Source organism: Macrotis lagotis, chromosome X, assembly GCF_037893015.1.
Source record: "Macrotis lagotis isolate mMagLag1 chromosome X, bilby.v1.9.chrom.fasta, whole genome shotgun sequence".
Classification (NCBI taxonomy): Eukaryota; Metazoa; Chordata; class Mammalia; order Peramelemorphia; family Peramelidae; genus Macrotis; species Macrotis lagotis.
The window spans coordinates 126,564,684-126,577,622 of NC_133666.1; the positions used below are offsets into that span (position 1 = coordinate 126,564,684).

General features: G+C 34.0%; 1 protein-coding gene across 1 annotated transcript; it reads right to left on the reverse strand.

Annotated features, from left to right (window-relative positions):
• Nucleotides 1-461: 461 nt before the first annotated feature.
• LOC141502325 (oncomodulin) lies at nt 462-3,390 on the reverse strand. The gene is made up of 4 exons (XM_074206986.1): nt 3,330-3,390; nt 2,595-2,727; nt 1,912-2,021; nt 462-487 (listed from the first exon to the last, which is right to left on the reverse strand). Exons 1-4 carry the CDS (start codon nt 3,388-3,390, stop codon nt 462-464), a joined length of 330 nt encoding a protein of 109 aa, XP_074063087.1.
• Between the last annotated feature and the right edge of the window lie 9,549 nt (nt 3,391-12,939).

Here is a 12,939-nt window from a genome sequence, read left to right on the forward strand (position 1 = left end):
ACACTTATTTAAGATGACTTATGAGAAAATCATATGATAACATTTGTTTATTATTATTTTTGTTTCCCTGTTAGCTCACATGCCAGATATACATATCACAACTTCATTGTTTGATAAACCAAAAAACCTTGCTGGGAATTGCAAAGTCTAAATTGTAATCATTTCTATAACTTACTGGGAAAGATCACACCCACACAGCAGCAGATGAGAAAACTTTTTTTTTATTGGATGTTTTTTAAGGGAATTGTCAACTGAAGTTCCTTACAGGAGACATCAGAACTATACATGCTATCAAAAAAAGTCATTAGTTGCTGTCTTATTACCTCACTAAAGCAATAAGCAAATTAAAGGAAAAAAGAATAAGGAATAGAATGTGGAATTTCCCATTCATAAGATTATGGAGGCCTTCCTGCAGTTTGGTCCCTTTCTCTTTTTTTCTGTCTCCATAGACTGTGGGGCCTTTAAGAATGCACCATTTCCTGGAATTCTAGAATAGAAGAGGTAAGACCACTGTCAATAAAGATGATATTTTACAATTAATAAGAATTCTGAAGAGGAAGGGAAAGAATCAAAGCTAATTGTCAGGTAAGGTAAGAGGTAGGCCAAAGGGAAAGCACAAAAAAAAGAAGAAATGCAAAAGCAAATGATTAAAGATAAAAGTATTATACTGATTTTTTTTTTAACCAATCAACTTGGTAAGGCAAGACCTGCATAATTTAACAAGTATCTTAAACTTTGCAATGCTTAGTAGTTATATTTCTATTTTGAAACTTGTCTTTTTGATGATTTTCCAAGAAAATAAAACAATATGGAAATTTCCTTTTTGTTGATTTTTGTGGGCCCTTAATTTTTAGTTTTCTTTTTTGTTCTTTCTGAAGCTGAGGATTGTGTTCAGATTCTCACCTTTAAGAGATAGTTCTTTTGGGGAAACTTTTCCTCAAGATGGGACTTTGACTCTGTACTAATCTCATTTCATGAGAAATTTTAAATGCTTAAAGTGCATTTGGTCCACTTAAAGTGAAAGTGGTTAAAATGAATTTTGGATGCTAAACATTGAGTGGAAACTAGGAATTAACTTTTTTTAAATAACAAGTTTTACTTCTTTTGATATCTAGTATATCGTTTGCTTAATGAGACTGATTTTCTCAATACCTAAATTTTTCTTTTTAAACATCTTTGGAAGTCATGTTTATGGCTATTGTGGCAGCATTTAGCAAGTTGTTGTTAAAGTGTAACTTAAAATAGTTTTTTCTCAAAACACGTGCAACAATTTTGTATTTAAAGTTAGCATAACAGTAAGTACCTAGAAGTGTTTCTGAGTTGATAAGTCTCATTTAGATTCAACTGATTTTAAATATAGTTAAACAGATTGTATATAGGTATATATATCTGGACAGATATATGTATATATATGCATATATATATACACATATATGCATAATTTAAATATTAACAGGACTAAAATACAAATGTAGAAATTATAGATATAGACATAGAATATTAAATAGATATAAGAAGTTATATTTTTAGTCCCATAAATATTTAAGTTACACAATAAAGTCAAATAGAAATATAAACATTTACATAATTTTTCTGAAATTCAAATGCAATGGCTTATATACAGTAGATATTCAGTAAATGTTGGTTAACTGTCTCTTGGCCACTTCTTCATACACTAATTTTTAATAAAAATTAAGAAATGTTAAGAACTTAAAACTAATATTTTTTGCCTTCAATTCAATAGTATCTTTTGAATGTATAATATATTCAGTCTTGCAGGCGCTCAAATGAAATTAATTCCCATAAATGAAATTCCTTGCATTTTTTTTGCCTTAGTACATTATAGTACCCAGCAAGTAGGGGTCTAAGACATCCTAATAAGTTTTATTTCTCATGCAAATTGTTTCATACCATCAGCCCCAATCTTGCCATCACCATCATTATCAGCTGCCTCCAACAGGGACTTAGTTTCTGAACTGGTTAGGACTCTTGCTCCACTTTCAAATTTCTGGAGGAAAAACCTAAAGAAATGATAAAAATTGATGGCATACTTCTGGTAGACTGTTTTCCCCAATGCATTACTCTTTTCTGGTTTTATTAATAGATTCACTTCTCTGTGTAATAAATAAGCCATCTGAAGGCAAGGGTTTTATTGTTTTATGAGTGGGGGCTTTCAAGATAAATAAGAATTCTCAAGACTTCTATTACAAAGAATCTTGGAATTGTAGAAAGATTCCTAGAGGTACTAGTTCTAGTGCAACATTCTGTCCTTGCAGGAATATTCTCTATATTATCCCTGATAGGTTGTTATCAGTCATTGCTGTACTGCTCATTATCAAAAGTATAGTCCAGATAATGAATCATTTTCTGCAAAGATTTTCAGGTAACATTTATTTAATGGTTTCTATCATATATGGTAGATGATTAATAAATGTAAACTGACTATATTTTATGAAAATACAGCTAAATGACTGTTGTCAAAGTTAGAAATGGAAGCAAAGACAAAGCAATATTCTACCTCCAAATGTATAATTTAGTGATAAGGAAATCTTAGTTCTTAAATATTAGAGAAATAAACAAAGGAAAACTCTTACTTGAGCTCTTCTTCATCCAGATATCCACTCTGATCATTGTCTATGAACCGAAAAATGTCCTTGACCTGGCTAGCAGACATTTTGGACAGGCCAGAAGTCTCAAAGAATTTTTTGTGGTTGAAAGAATCTGGGTCTGGAAGATAAAGACAAAATTTATCAGAATGTTCCAGTAATTCTATAATCTAATTGTTCTAAGCTACACATTACTATAAAATAATTTCTATCACATTCCTGTACTATGGGTATGTTCTCATGAATTAAAAAGACATAGAGAAGTAAATGATATTCCCAAAATTATCCTGAGATTCTAGGACAGAACCTATCAGTGACATGTTCTTTTGATTTTTGACCTAATGCTCTCTCTCCACTAATTTTTTATTGGAGTCTAAGACATCAAAACAACTAACCATTGTGATAAAATTATCAACTCAAACTTTGATTGCATTTTATATAAAGGAAAAAAAGATTGAATTGGATCACTTTTCATTTGGCAATTTTGACTTTGTAGATACAGTCATATTCTCAGATCCTCTTTCTATTAGATTATTAATCTAAACACTAGCAAATTTTTGCTTTATTCTTTCAAATTTTAAAAAATACCTAAAACTTCTATTGCATTTATTGGTGGTGGTAGAGGGGAAAGGTTGGAGGCAGAAATGGTTTAGATTTACTGTTTTGCTTTTGTAGGTTAGAAAACTTCATATATTGATATAATCAAATTTCTTTTCCTTTTACCTTGGCACTCCTCCAGGGCCGCAGCTATATCAGCAGCACTAAGAACATCAGTGATGCTCATTTTTAACCTGATTGCATAGAACAAATGAGATGTGATGAAGTACAATAAGTAAATATTCACACACAGAGTTAAATATATTCTATGAGGTTCCAATGAAACTAATTATTTATTTAGAATTTAAAAGTTTTGGGACAAAATATAAAAATAGGAATCTACTGGATTTTGTTACGGTACCAGTCTTATAACTATACTAATCAGGAGTGATCTTAGTACTTTCTCAGAACTTACAACAAAAGAAAAATAAAATGTATTGGATTTTGGAGTCTAAATTTCCCATCACTTAGAATCATATTCCTGCCCCAAAGTGAAACGAAAGCATTAATATTATTTTTCAGCTTTTGAAAATAGCTATAGTGTAAGCATCCATAAATAAACTACACATCTAGATTGTTTCCTACTTTTTACAGTAGAGATAGTGCTTTTTCAGATGTTCTATATAAAAGTAAAAATAATTTAGCCTCCCCCCAGAATATCATGACAGAACATAAAGAGAAAACAGAAAAGAGGATATTATCCACCTTCAAGTATGGGAACCAAATGAAGGTTATGCTGATCTCCTGGAGATAATAAACCCAACCTTTCAGGTTGAGGTGCAAGGATTGCACATGCTAAAGGTCCTACTTATTACAAATGCAGCCCAGGAAGTAAGTACTTGGAATTGGGTAGGGGGAGTTACTGCTCACCTTTCTGGATTTTCTCCAAGCAGAAACAGGAAAAAGAACCGAAGAAAGCAGAAAACAGATGTGCTTTTGCAGTCTTACCATCCCTACCTTATATAGGATTCAAAAAGTGACATTAATGGCTTCTTGGATTTCCTTTTCAGGGATCAAATGGCCAGAGCTCAAATTTCCTCCCTTACTAATTACTAATTCTTTTGCTTTCTTCTTAATTTCTCTCTCTCTCTCTCTCTCTCTCTCTCTCTCTCTCTCTCTCTCTCTCTCTCTCTCTCCTTTCTCTCTGGCTCTCTCTCTTCTTTTTCTTTCTTTTCTTTTCTTTCTTATTTTAATCTCAAGGGACGGTAGATGGGAACAGCCAACTAACCACCCCCCCAACAAATTTTAACTAAGATTTCAGTACTTCAAATAGTCCACAAAGATGAATGGACTGGTAGACAATAACAAACTTGCTAAATGCTGGCTGGAAAAAAAAATTACTCGAACATGGAAAAATTAGAAAGGGAAGCCAAGTTTGAATCCCTGAAACTTCTGGCTGATCCTGTGAAGTTGATACAGAGTCAGAGACAGGTGAAAGCTACAAAATACCTGGCACCAGATTGACAAATGGGACCTATCATTTGTGGTGTAAAGAAGGAAGCCAAGCGTTCAAGGATATTTTTTCTCTTATAATGTTAATGCTATAACATTTTCCAGTAATTTGTTAAATTGCACACATGTGGGCAAAAAGTAAGCCACTAATGGGAACTAAAAAAACAACTAGAATTGTAGGAACATTTAAAAAAAATATTCATTTCATTAAATATTTCCCAACTGCATGCAAAGAAATTTTAGCATTCATTTTTTAAAAATGTAGTTGGTGGGAACATTTTTTTAAAGAAAGATTTTAATTATTTTGAGTTTTACTATTTTGCTCCCATTCTTGCTTCCCTCCCCCTACACCCACAGAAGGCATTCTGTTAGTCTTTACATTGTTTCCATGGTATACATTGATCTCAGTTGAATGTGATGACAGAGAAATTGCATCCTTAAGGAAGAAAAATAAAGTATGAGATAGTAAAATTACATAAGATAATGGTGTTTTTTTTTTCTAATTTGAAGGTAATAGTCTTTGATCTTTGTTCAAAGTCCATAATTCTTTCTCTGGATACAGATGATATTCTCCATTGCAGATAGCTCAAAATTGTTACTGGTTGTTGCACTGATGGAATGAGCAAGTCCATCAAGGTTGATCATCACTCCCATGTTGCTGAAAGGGTATACAATGGTTTTCTGGTTCTGCTCATCTCACTCAACATCAGTTCATGCAAATCCTTCCAGGCTTCTCTGAATTCCCATCTGGTGGGAACATTTTAAAGGAATAGTTTAAGAGAATAAGAGAATTCTAGTCATTATATTTGCAAGAAAATAAAATGGAATTACCTTTAGAAATAATGCAATTCATACCGTCTTGAAAAGATATTCTAAATTCTTCTGCTAATCGGAAGAATCCATTCTCACAAGCAAAACCTCACTCACATTGTATAGTTATGGTGAAGGAAAAAAATGAAAAACTTGTGCCAAAGTTAAAAATCAAAAATACTCATATTTCAGTTAGGGTTTTTGAATTATTCACTGAATGGAACAATGGTATTTTGGGCATATATTTAAGGAAGATGTATGTTTTTGTAAAATTAAGGGGACATTCTTCTCACTCTAGTAGCTAATAAACTCACTATTTCAATTAATCTAGTCACATATTCTGACTTCTTAAAGGATTAATAATATTCTCTGCCTTCATTTGGTCCTGTATTCAAGGGAGAACACAGAGTTCAAGGATACTAGATTTAGGAAATTGTTACAATGTCAGTTCTTGTTTTTTGTAAACACAAAAAGGGCCCTGGGTTTCAAAGTCTCCTTTGAACATATTAACACACCATTATTTTAAAATGTCTGTTCAAAATTATTAAACTTGAAACTTTGGGTGGATCATGCAGAAAGAAGCCAGTGAACTATTTGTGACATGATATGACAAAAGTATTCTTTCTTAGCTTGCTAAAAATAATTAAGGAAAGGATCATAGTGTTTTCCTCATTGTCCACCCCCCAAACCAGTTTTGAATTTTTTTTTTTTTTTTGTGAAAACTGGGAAAATGTGATATTCAAATTTGCTAGTTTTTCTCCAGACTGGAAATACATACAGAAGCCATTCTGGGCCTTCATCCCACTGCTAATTGGCTCTGAAACTTCAACCTGCTTCATTTTTTCCTATTTGAGCCTGTTTGATCCTCTTTAGGCAAGCTGGTGGCTGGAGATTCACAATATTGATGCCAGAATTCCTGTGGCTTCAGATAGGTTTTAAACTTACTGCAACTATGAACAGCTGAGCTAAAGCAACCATTAGCATCCTCAAAAGCAGGGACTACAGATATATGCTACCATCTCTGACCACATTTTTTTTTAACTAGAAAACCTCTGAAAATGTACTTAAATCAATAGCTAGTATAAACTTTTCCAGACCTTAAAAAAGATAGACTATGGAATTAGTAAGGTCAAATAAACAAGCCAAGGAATAAATCACGTTAAAGAAATTTGAATCTCAAATTTTTCATGATTCCTTTTCAAACATTCATTCAATAAGCATTCATTAAGCCCTTCATGTGTGTAATATTTATTTATTTTGGTAACATTAATTTGTTTTGATATATTATCTACAACAACAATAAGAGCAAAAAATGGTACTTTCTGATACTTTTAAAGTTTTATAGAATGTTTTGTCTTATTTGATCCTTGCAATAGGAAGAGTCATGACATAATGGTTAGGGCATGGGATATAGAGTCAGTAAGTCTTGAGTTCAGATGCTTACAGACTGTTTGACTCTGAAGTCACTTAACCCCTGTTTACCTCAGTTTCTGCAACTGAAAAAATGAAAATAATAATAGAGCACTTTTCTTACTGGGTTGTCTTGAAGATAAATAAGATGACATTTGTGAAATACTCAACACAGTGCTTGGTATACAGTAGGTGCTACATAAATGCTTATTTCCTTACCTATTCCCTAGAATCAATTTTTAGAAAAAGAATGTATTTCCTAAGTTATCAAAGGAACCTGATTTGGTTCTCATATTTTTTAATAGCGTCACTTTTAATATTCCTGTCACATATCTCTTTGGAGCTTATTTTTCTTTTTTTATACTTAAAGATTTTGTTTATTTTGAGTTTTACAATTTTTCCCCTAATATTACTACCCTCCCCCCACCCCCCCACAGAAGGCAATTTGCCAGTCTTTACATTGTTTCCATGGTATACATTGATCCAAATTGAGTGTGACGAGAGAGAAATCATATCCTTAAGGAAGAAACATAAAGTATAAGAGATAGCAAGATCAGACAATAGGATATCAGTTTTTTTTCCCCTAAATTAAAGTTAGTCCTTGGTCTTTGTTCAAACTCCACAGTTCTTTCTCTGGATACAGATGGTATTCTCCATTGCAGACAGCCCAAAATTGTCCCTGATCGTTGCACTGATGGAATGAGTGAGTCCTTCAAGGTTGATCATCACCCCCATGTTGCTGTTAGGGTATACAGTGTTTTTCTGGTTCTGCTCATCTCACTCAGCATCAGTTCATGCAAATCCCTCCAGGCTTCCTTGAATTCTCATCCCTCCTGGGTTCTAATAGAACAATAGTGTTCCATGACATACATATACCATAGTTTATCAGCTTATTTTTCAATGGACTTTCATTGAATGCTAACTGTGTATAAGAAAAATTATAAAGCAAGCGAAGTATGACTTAGATTTTTTTCCTCCCTTTTGGCATATTCCTTCTTGCATTTGATGACTGTGCCAAGTGTTCACTGGCTTCATGCTATTCCCTCCTAACTGGTCAGGGGCCTCTTATGTACCCAAATACTTTTCTCCAATAGTAGTTACTTTTTTCCTTTAATGATATTTCATTTTATTTTGCCAATTACATAGCATAGGTGCTTCAGTATTAACAGTTATACATGTACATTTATGTTTAACATGTTTACATATTAGTCATTTTGTGGTATAAGGAATTAGGTCTAAGGGAAAAGAAAACCAAGGCATAGGAAGGAAAAGCATAAGAGAAGTTTTTAAAAAGTATACACAGTATCCATTCAGATTCTGTGGTCTGTTTTTTCCCCCTTCTGGATATGGATGGCATTGTCCATCTCTCTTAGGATTGTCCTAGATCTCTGAACTGCTGAGAGCAGTTACTTCCAACATAGTTGATCAACTCACAATGTTGTTGTTACTGTGTACAATGTTCTCCTGGTTCTGCTTCCTTCATTCAGCATCAGTTCATGTAATTCTTTCCATGCTTCTCTAAGGTTCAACTATTCATGATTTCTTTATAGAACAATAGTACTTCATAACATTCATATACTATTATTTGTTCAGTCATTCCCCAATTGATGGACATCCCCTCAGTTTCCAATTTTTTTGCCACTACAAAAAGAGCTGCTATAAATATTTTTGAAAATTAATGCATGTTGATGGAGTTGTAAACTAATTCAACCATTCTGGAGAGCAATATGGAACTATGCCCAAAGAACAATAAAACTAATCACACCCTTTGATCCAACAATCTAGGCCTATATGTAAAAGAAATCATTAAAAAATGGGAAAAGTCCCACTCCATCAGTATTAGTGAATCTTATATCTCACTAATTCAGAGACCAACCTTAAGAGCTATCTGAAAAAAAACCAATTCATGCTAATATAATGAATGTTGCTTCTCTCAGATATATCTATAATTTAACAATGCTTTCTGGAAATATTATCTCTCTGCTTTTAAGCAAATTCTTAATTGTTCCCCCTCCCCTTTTGAACCAATAGAATTTTGTAGTGTCATTTTTTTGGTAAACATTGTTTTAATTTTTTCAACTACATGTAAAGATAGTTTTCAACAATCATTTGTTTTGTAAAGTTTTAAGTTTCACATTTTTCTCCCTTCTCCCCTTGACAGAGAGTAATTTCATATAAATTATGCATGTATAATTATGTTTAACATATTTCCATATTAATCATGTTGTGAAAGAAGAATCAGAACAAAAACTAAAAAAACATGATGGGGGAAAATATTTTTAGAAACTGAAAATAGAAAGCGTTAGTCTGTATTCAAACTCCATAGTTCCTTCTCTGGATGTGAATGGTATTTTCCCTGACAAGTCTTTTAGAATATGAGCAACTATATTTATTAAGAGAATGTGGATAATAATTCTACAAGATGAACAGGCATGGATGGGACTGTGCCCTTATCAAGTTGGAGCACATTCTCCCACACCATAAAAAAATCTAGAATTTCTATCACAAGTCTTTTATGCTGAGAAGAGCGAGTCCATCATAGTTGATCATCACTCGATGTGTACAATGTTCTTTTGGTTCTGTTCACTTCACTCAGACTCAGTTCATGAAAATCTTTCCAGGCTTTTCTGAAGTTTAGTTGCTCATAATTTCTCACAGAACAATAACACTCCATCTCATTCACATACCACAATTTGTTCAGTCATTTTCCAATTACTGGGCATCCCCTCAACTTACCAAAAAAGGGTTGCAAGAAATATTTTTGTACATGTACCATGTACATGTACATTATAATATCTTTAGGATATAGAACTACTAGTAGTATACTGAATCAAAGGGTATATTGTGTTGTCATTTTTAAGCTCTAGAAAAGAATATATGGTAGATTAAATGTGGTCTCAAAAAAGAAATTTGTGAACACTTTCTCACATTGCCCCTTCTTTTTGGAGATGGAAGACTATAGTTCTGTAACATTGAATATAAGCTCAGCCTTTTTTTGATGTGTTGGTTTTTTTTTTAGTGCATGCTCTCTCTTCTCATGCCTCTCTCAGTTACAAGTTGGCTTTCTAGGAAAGGAGGAAAAAAAGGAATTAAACTAGAAAGTATAAGTGATGTGAAAATAAAATATACCAAAAAACCTTTATCTTTATAATAATATTTTTGGAAGGAATACCATAAAGTATAATGAGTAAGTATATTCATTGTGAGAACATGAATAAGTAAATAGAACACTGGTCCTAGAGTCAGGAGGACCTGAGTTCAATTCAGTCTCAGAAACTTAATAATTACTTAGCTGTGTGACCTTGGGCAAGTCACTTAACCCTATTACCTTGCCAAATAAAAACCCCAACAAGAGAACATGGCTAAGAGTCCAACAGTACGGGCAGGCAAGGATGGGACTGTACCCTTATAAACTTATAAACTCCCACACCATAAAATGAAAATAGATACTCTTAAGAGAAACACATAAGAATAGAAACACATGTAAGGAACACATGTGGCCAAGGAGCATTCATGAGGAGGCATCTAATAGATAATCTATGTGGCAAAGATACAAATAATATGTAAAAGACATGTATGGCTAAGGCAGTATAAATCTCCAAAGCTGCAGGATTACTACTCTTTAGATTTGAACATATCATATCTTCTAGGTATCTCTCCACTGGAGTTATAGATGCTTGGGACTTGCAGTCTCTGGTGGGCACATGATTATGCAATGCTCTCCTACTTTTTGATCCCTGCCATGACCACCATAGCTTCCTAGATAAGGACCAGCTCTTTTTTCCTTTCTGGTTAGCTAAGATAACAATCTCTAGGCTTCCTTTCTTAGCTTCCTTGATAGCTTCCAGTCTTTCAGAAACCTTGTAACTCCTAGTTACATGAATTATATGACATAGAATAGTAGATTTGGACATCTTTCTCTGCACAAAAATGGCAAAAACAATCTACAGGACATTGCATGAATCTTTATAGAGAATTTCTTTCTACTTTTCAGTCTCTGGCATTGCTTCATACCAGCCTTGAACTAATGACCAACAGGTTCTAGTAAATACCCATTATAACTCAAAGTAGAAGAAACTACTCAGACTTCATCAAAAAAGCTACTGTTCTCTCAAACACATATGTAAAGTCTTATCTATTCATTCAGTCAAGAAAGAACCTCAACTCATTGATAAAAAGAAATGTTCCATATACACCAAAATATTTATGGCAACATTTTCTATGATAGCCAAGACATGGAAACAATTTAATACTTCTTCACTGGGTAACAGCTTAAACAAATTATGGTACATGAATGTAATAGAATATTACTGATCTATAAGAAATGATGAATGTGATAAATACAGAGAAGAATGGAAAGACAGATAAACTGATACAGAGTGAAATAAGCAGAACCAAGAAAATAATGTACATAATGGTAAAATAATGTAAAGAACAATAATAAAACAACTGAAATATCATAAAATTGCAAGACCCAAATTGCATTGCAAAAATTTCATTGGCCCCCAAAAAAGAGACATATGAGAAAATAGCTTTCCCTACTCTGTTTGCAGAGGGGATAGAAGTATAGCTGGATATGGAACACTGCATATAATTTCTTTTTTTTAAATTTATTTATTTAGTCTTGTTTTGTACAAATAACATTATTTACAAATATTACAAATAACAAAAAACATTTTTTATATGTTACTAAAATATTCTTGTTTAAGAGTAAACATAATACCCCCCAAGAAAATATAGACCCACATAAGTGATAAAGGGGAGAGAAAAATTAAAATTAAAATTAAAAAATAATAATAATAACAACAACAATAATTGTAGGTATGGCCAGGTGGCACAGTGGACAGAGCACCGGCCCTGGAGCCAGGAGCACCTGAACCCAAATCCAGCCCGAGACACCCAACAATCACCCAGCTGTGTGACCCTGTGCAAGCCACCCCAACTCCATTGCCCTACAAACCCCCCCAAAAAACCCAAAATAAAATAAAATAGTAATAATAATAGTAGGGGTGGCTGGGTGGCAGACAGATCACTGGCCCCTGAGCCAGGAGTACCCAGGTCCAAATCCGGCCTCAGACACCCAACAATCACCCAGCTGTGTGGCCCCAGGCAGGCCACCCAGTCCCATTTGCCCTGCAACACCCCCCCCCAGAAAAATAATAATAATAAAAAATGTGCTTCAGTCTATATTCCAACACCACCAGTTCTGTTGCAGGTGGATCACATTCTTTAGGATAAGTCCATCACAAAAGTTATTTCCATATTTTTCCACCATTGCCATTGCTGATTGCAACTCCCTCCATTCATACTTCTCTACTACCATGAACTATATTTTCTCTATCCTTTCAATCTGTCTCTGCTGTAGGGTAGTTGAGTGGCACAGCAGACAGATGCCCGAGCCCACATACCACCCCTAAGGCCCAGCAACCACCTGGCCCTGTGCTCCAGGAGAGGCCATCTAATCCCAGCCCCTTGCAAGAAGTAAAAAAGAGAATGTGTTATATCTGACCACTCTCCTGCCATGGTCCATCCTCTCCTCCATCACTCACATCACCCCCCTTCCCCGTGCCCCCCTTCTCTCCTTCTTACTCCAGATGCCTATACGCCATTGAGTATATATGCTGTTTCCTCTCCTAGCCACCTCTGATGAGAGCAAAGATTCCCTCATTCCCACTCGCCTTCCCCCATTCCATATCATTGCAATAGCTCATTGTAATAAAGAAAAATCTTATTATATGAAATATCTTAGCCTAGTCCTACTCTCCTTTTTCTTTCTCCCATTACATTTCCCTTTTATCTATTGACTCCATTTTTATACCACAATATATTTTCAAATTCAGTTTTCTCCTCTGCTTCATTTATAAAAGCTCCTCCTACCTGCTCTATTAAATGAGAAGGTTCATATGAGTATTATCAGTATCATTTCTCTATACAGGAATACATGTAGTTCATCATCATTAAGTCCCCTCATATTTTCCTCTTCTCCTCTACTCTCTATGCTTTGCCTGAGTCCTGTATTTGAAGATCAAACTTTCTGTTCAGCTCTGGTCATTCCAGTAGGAAC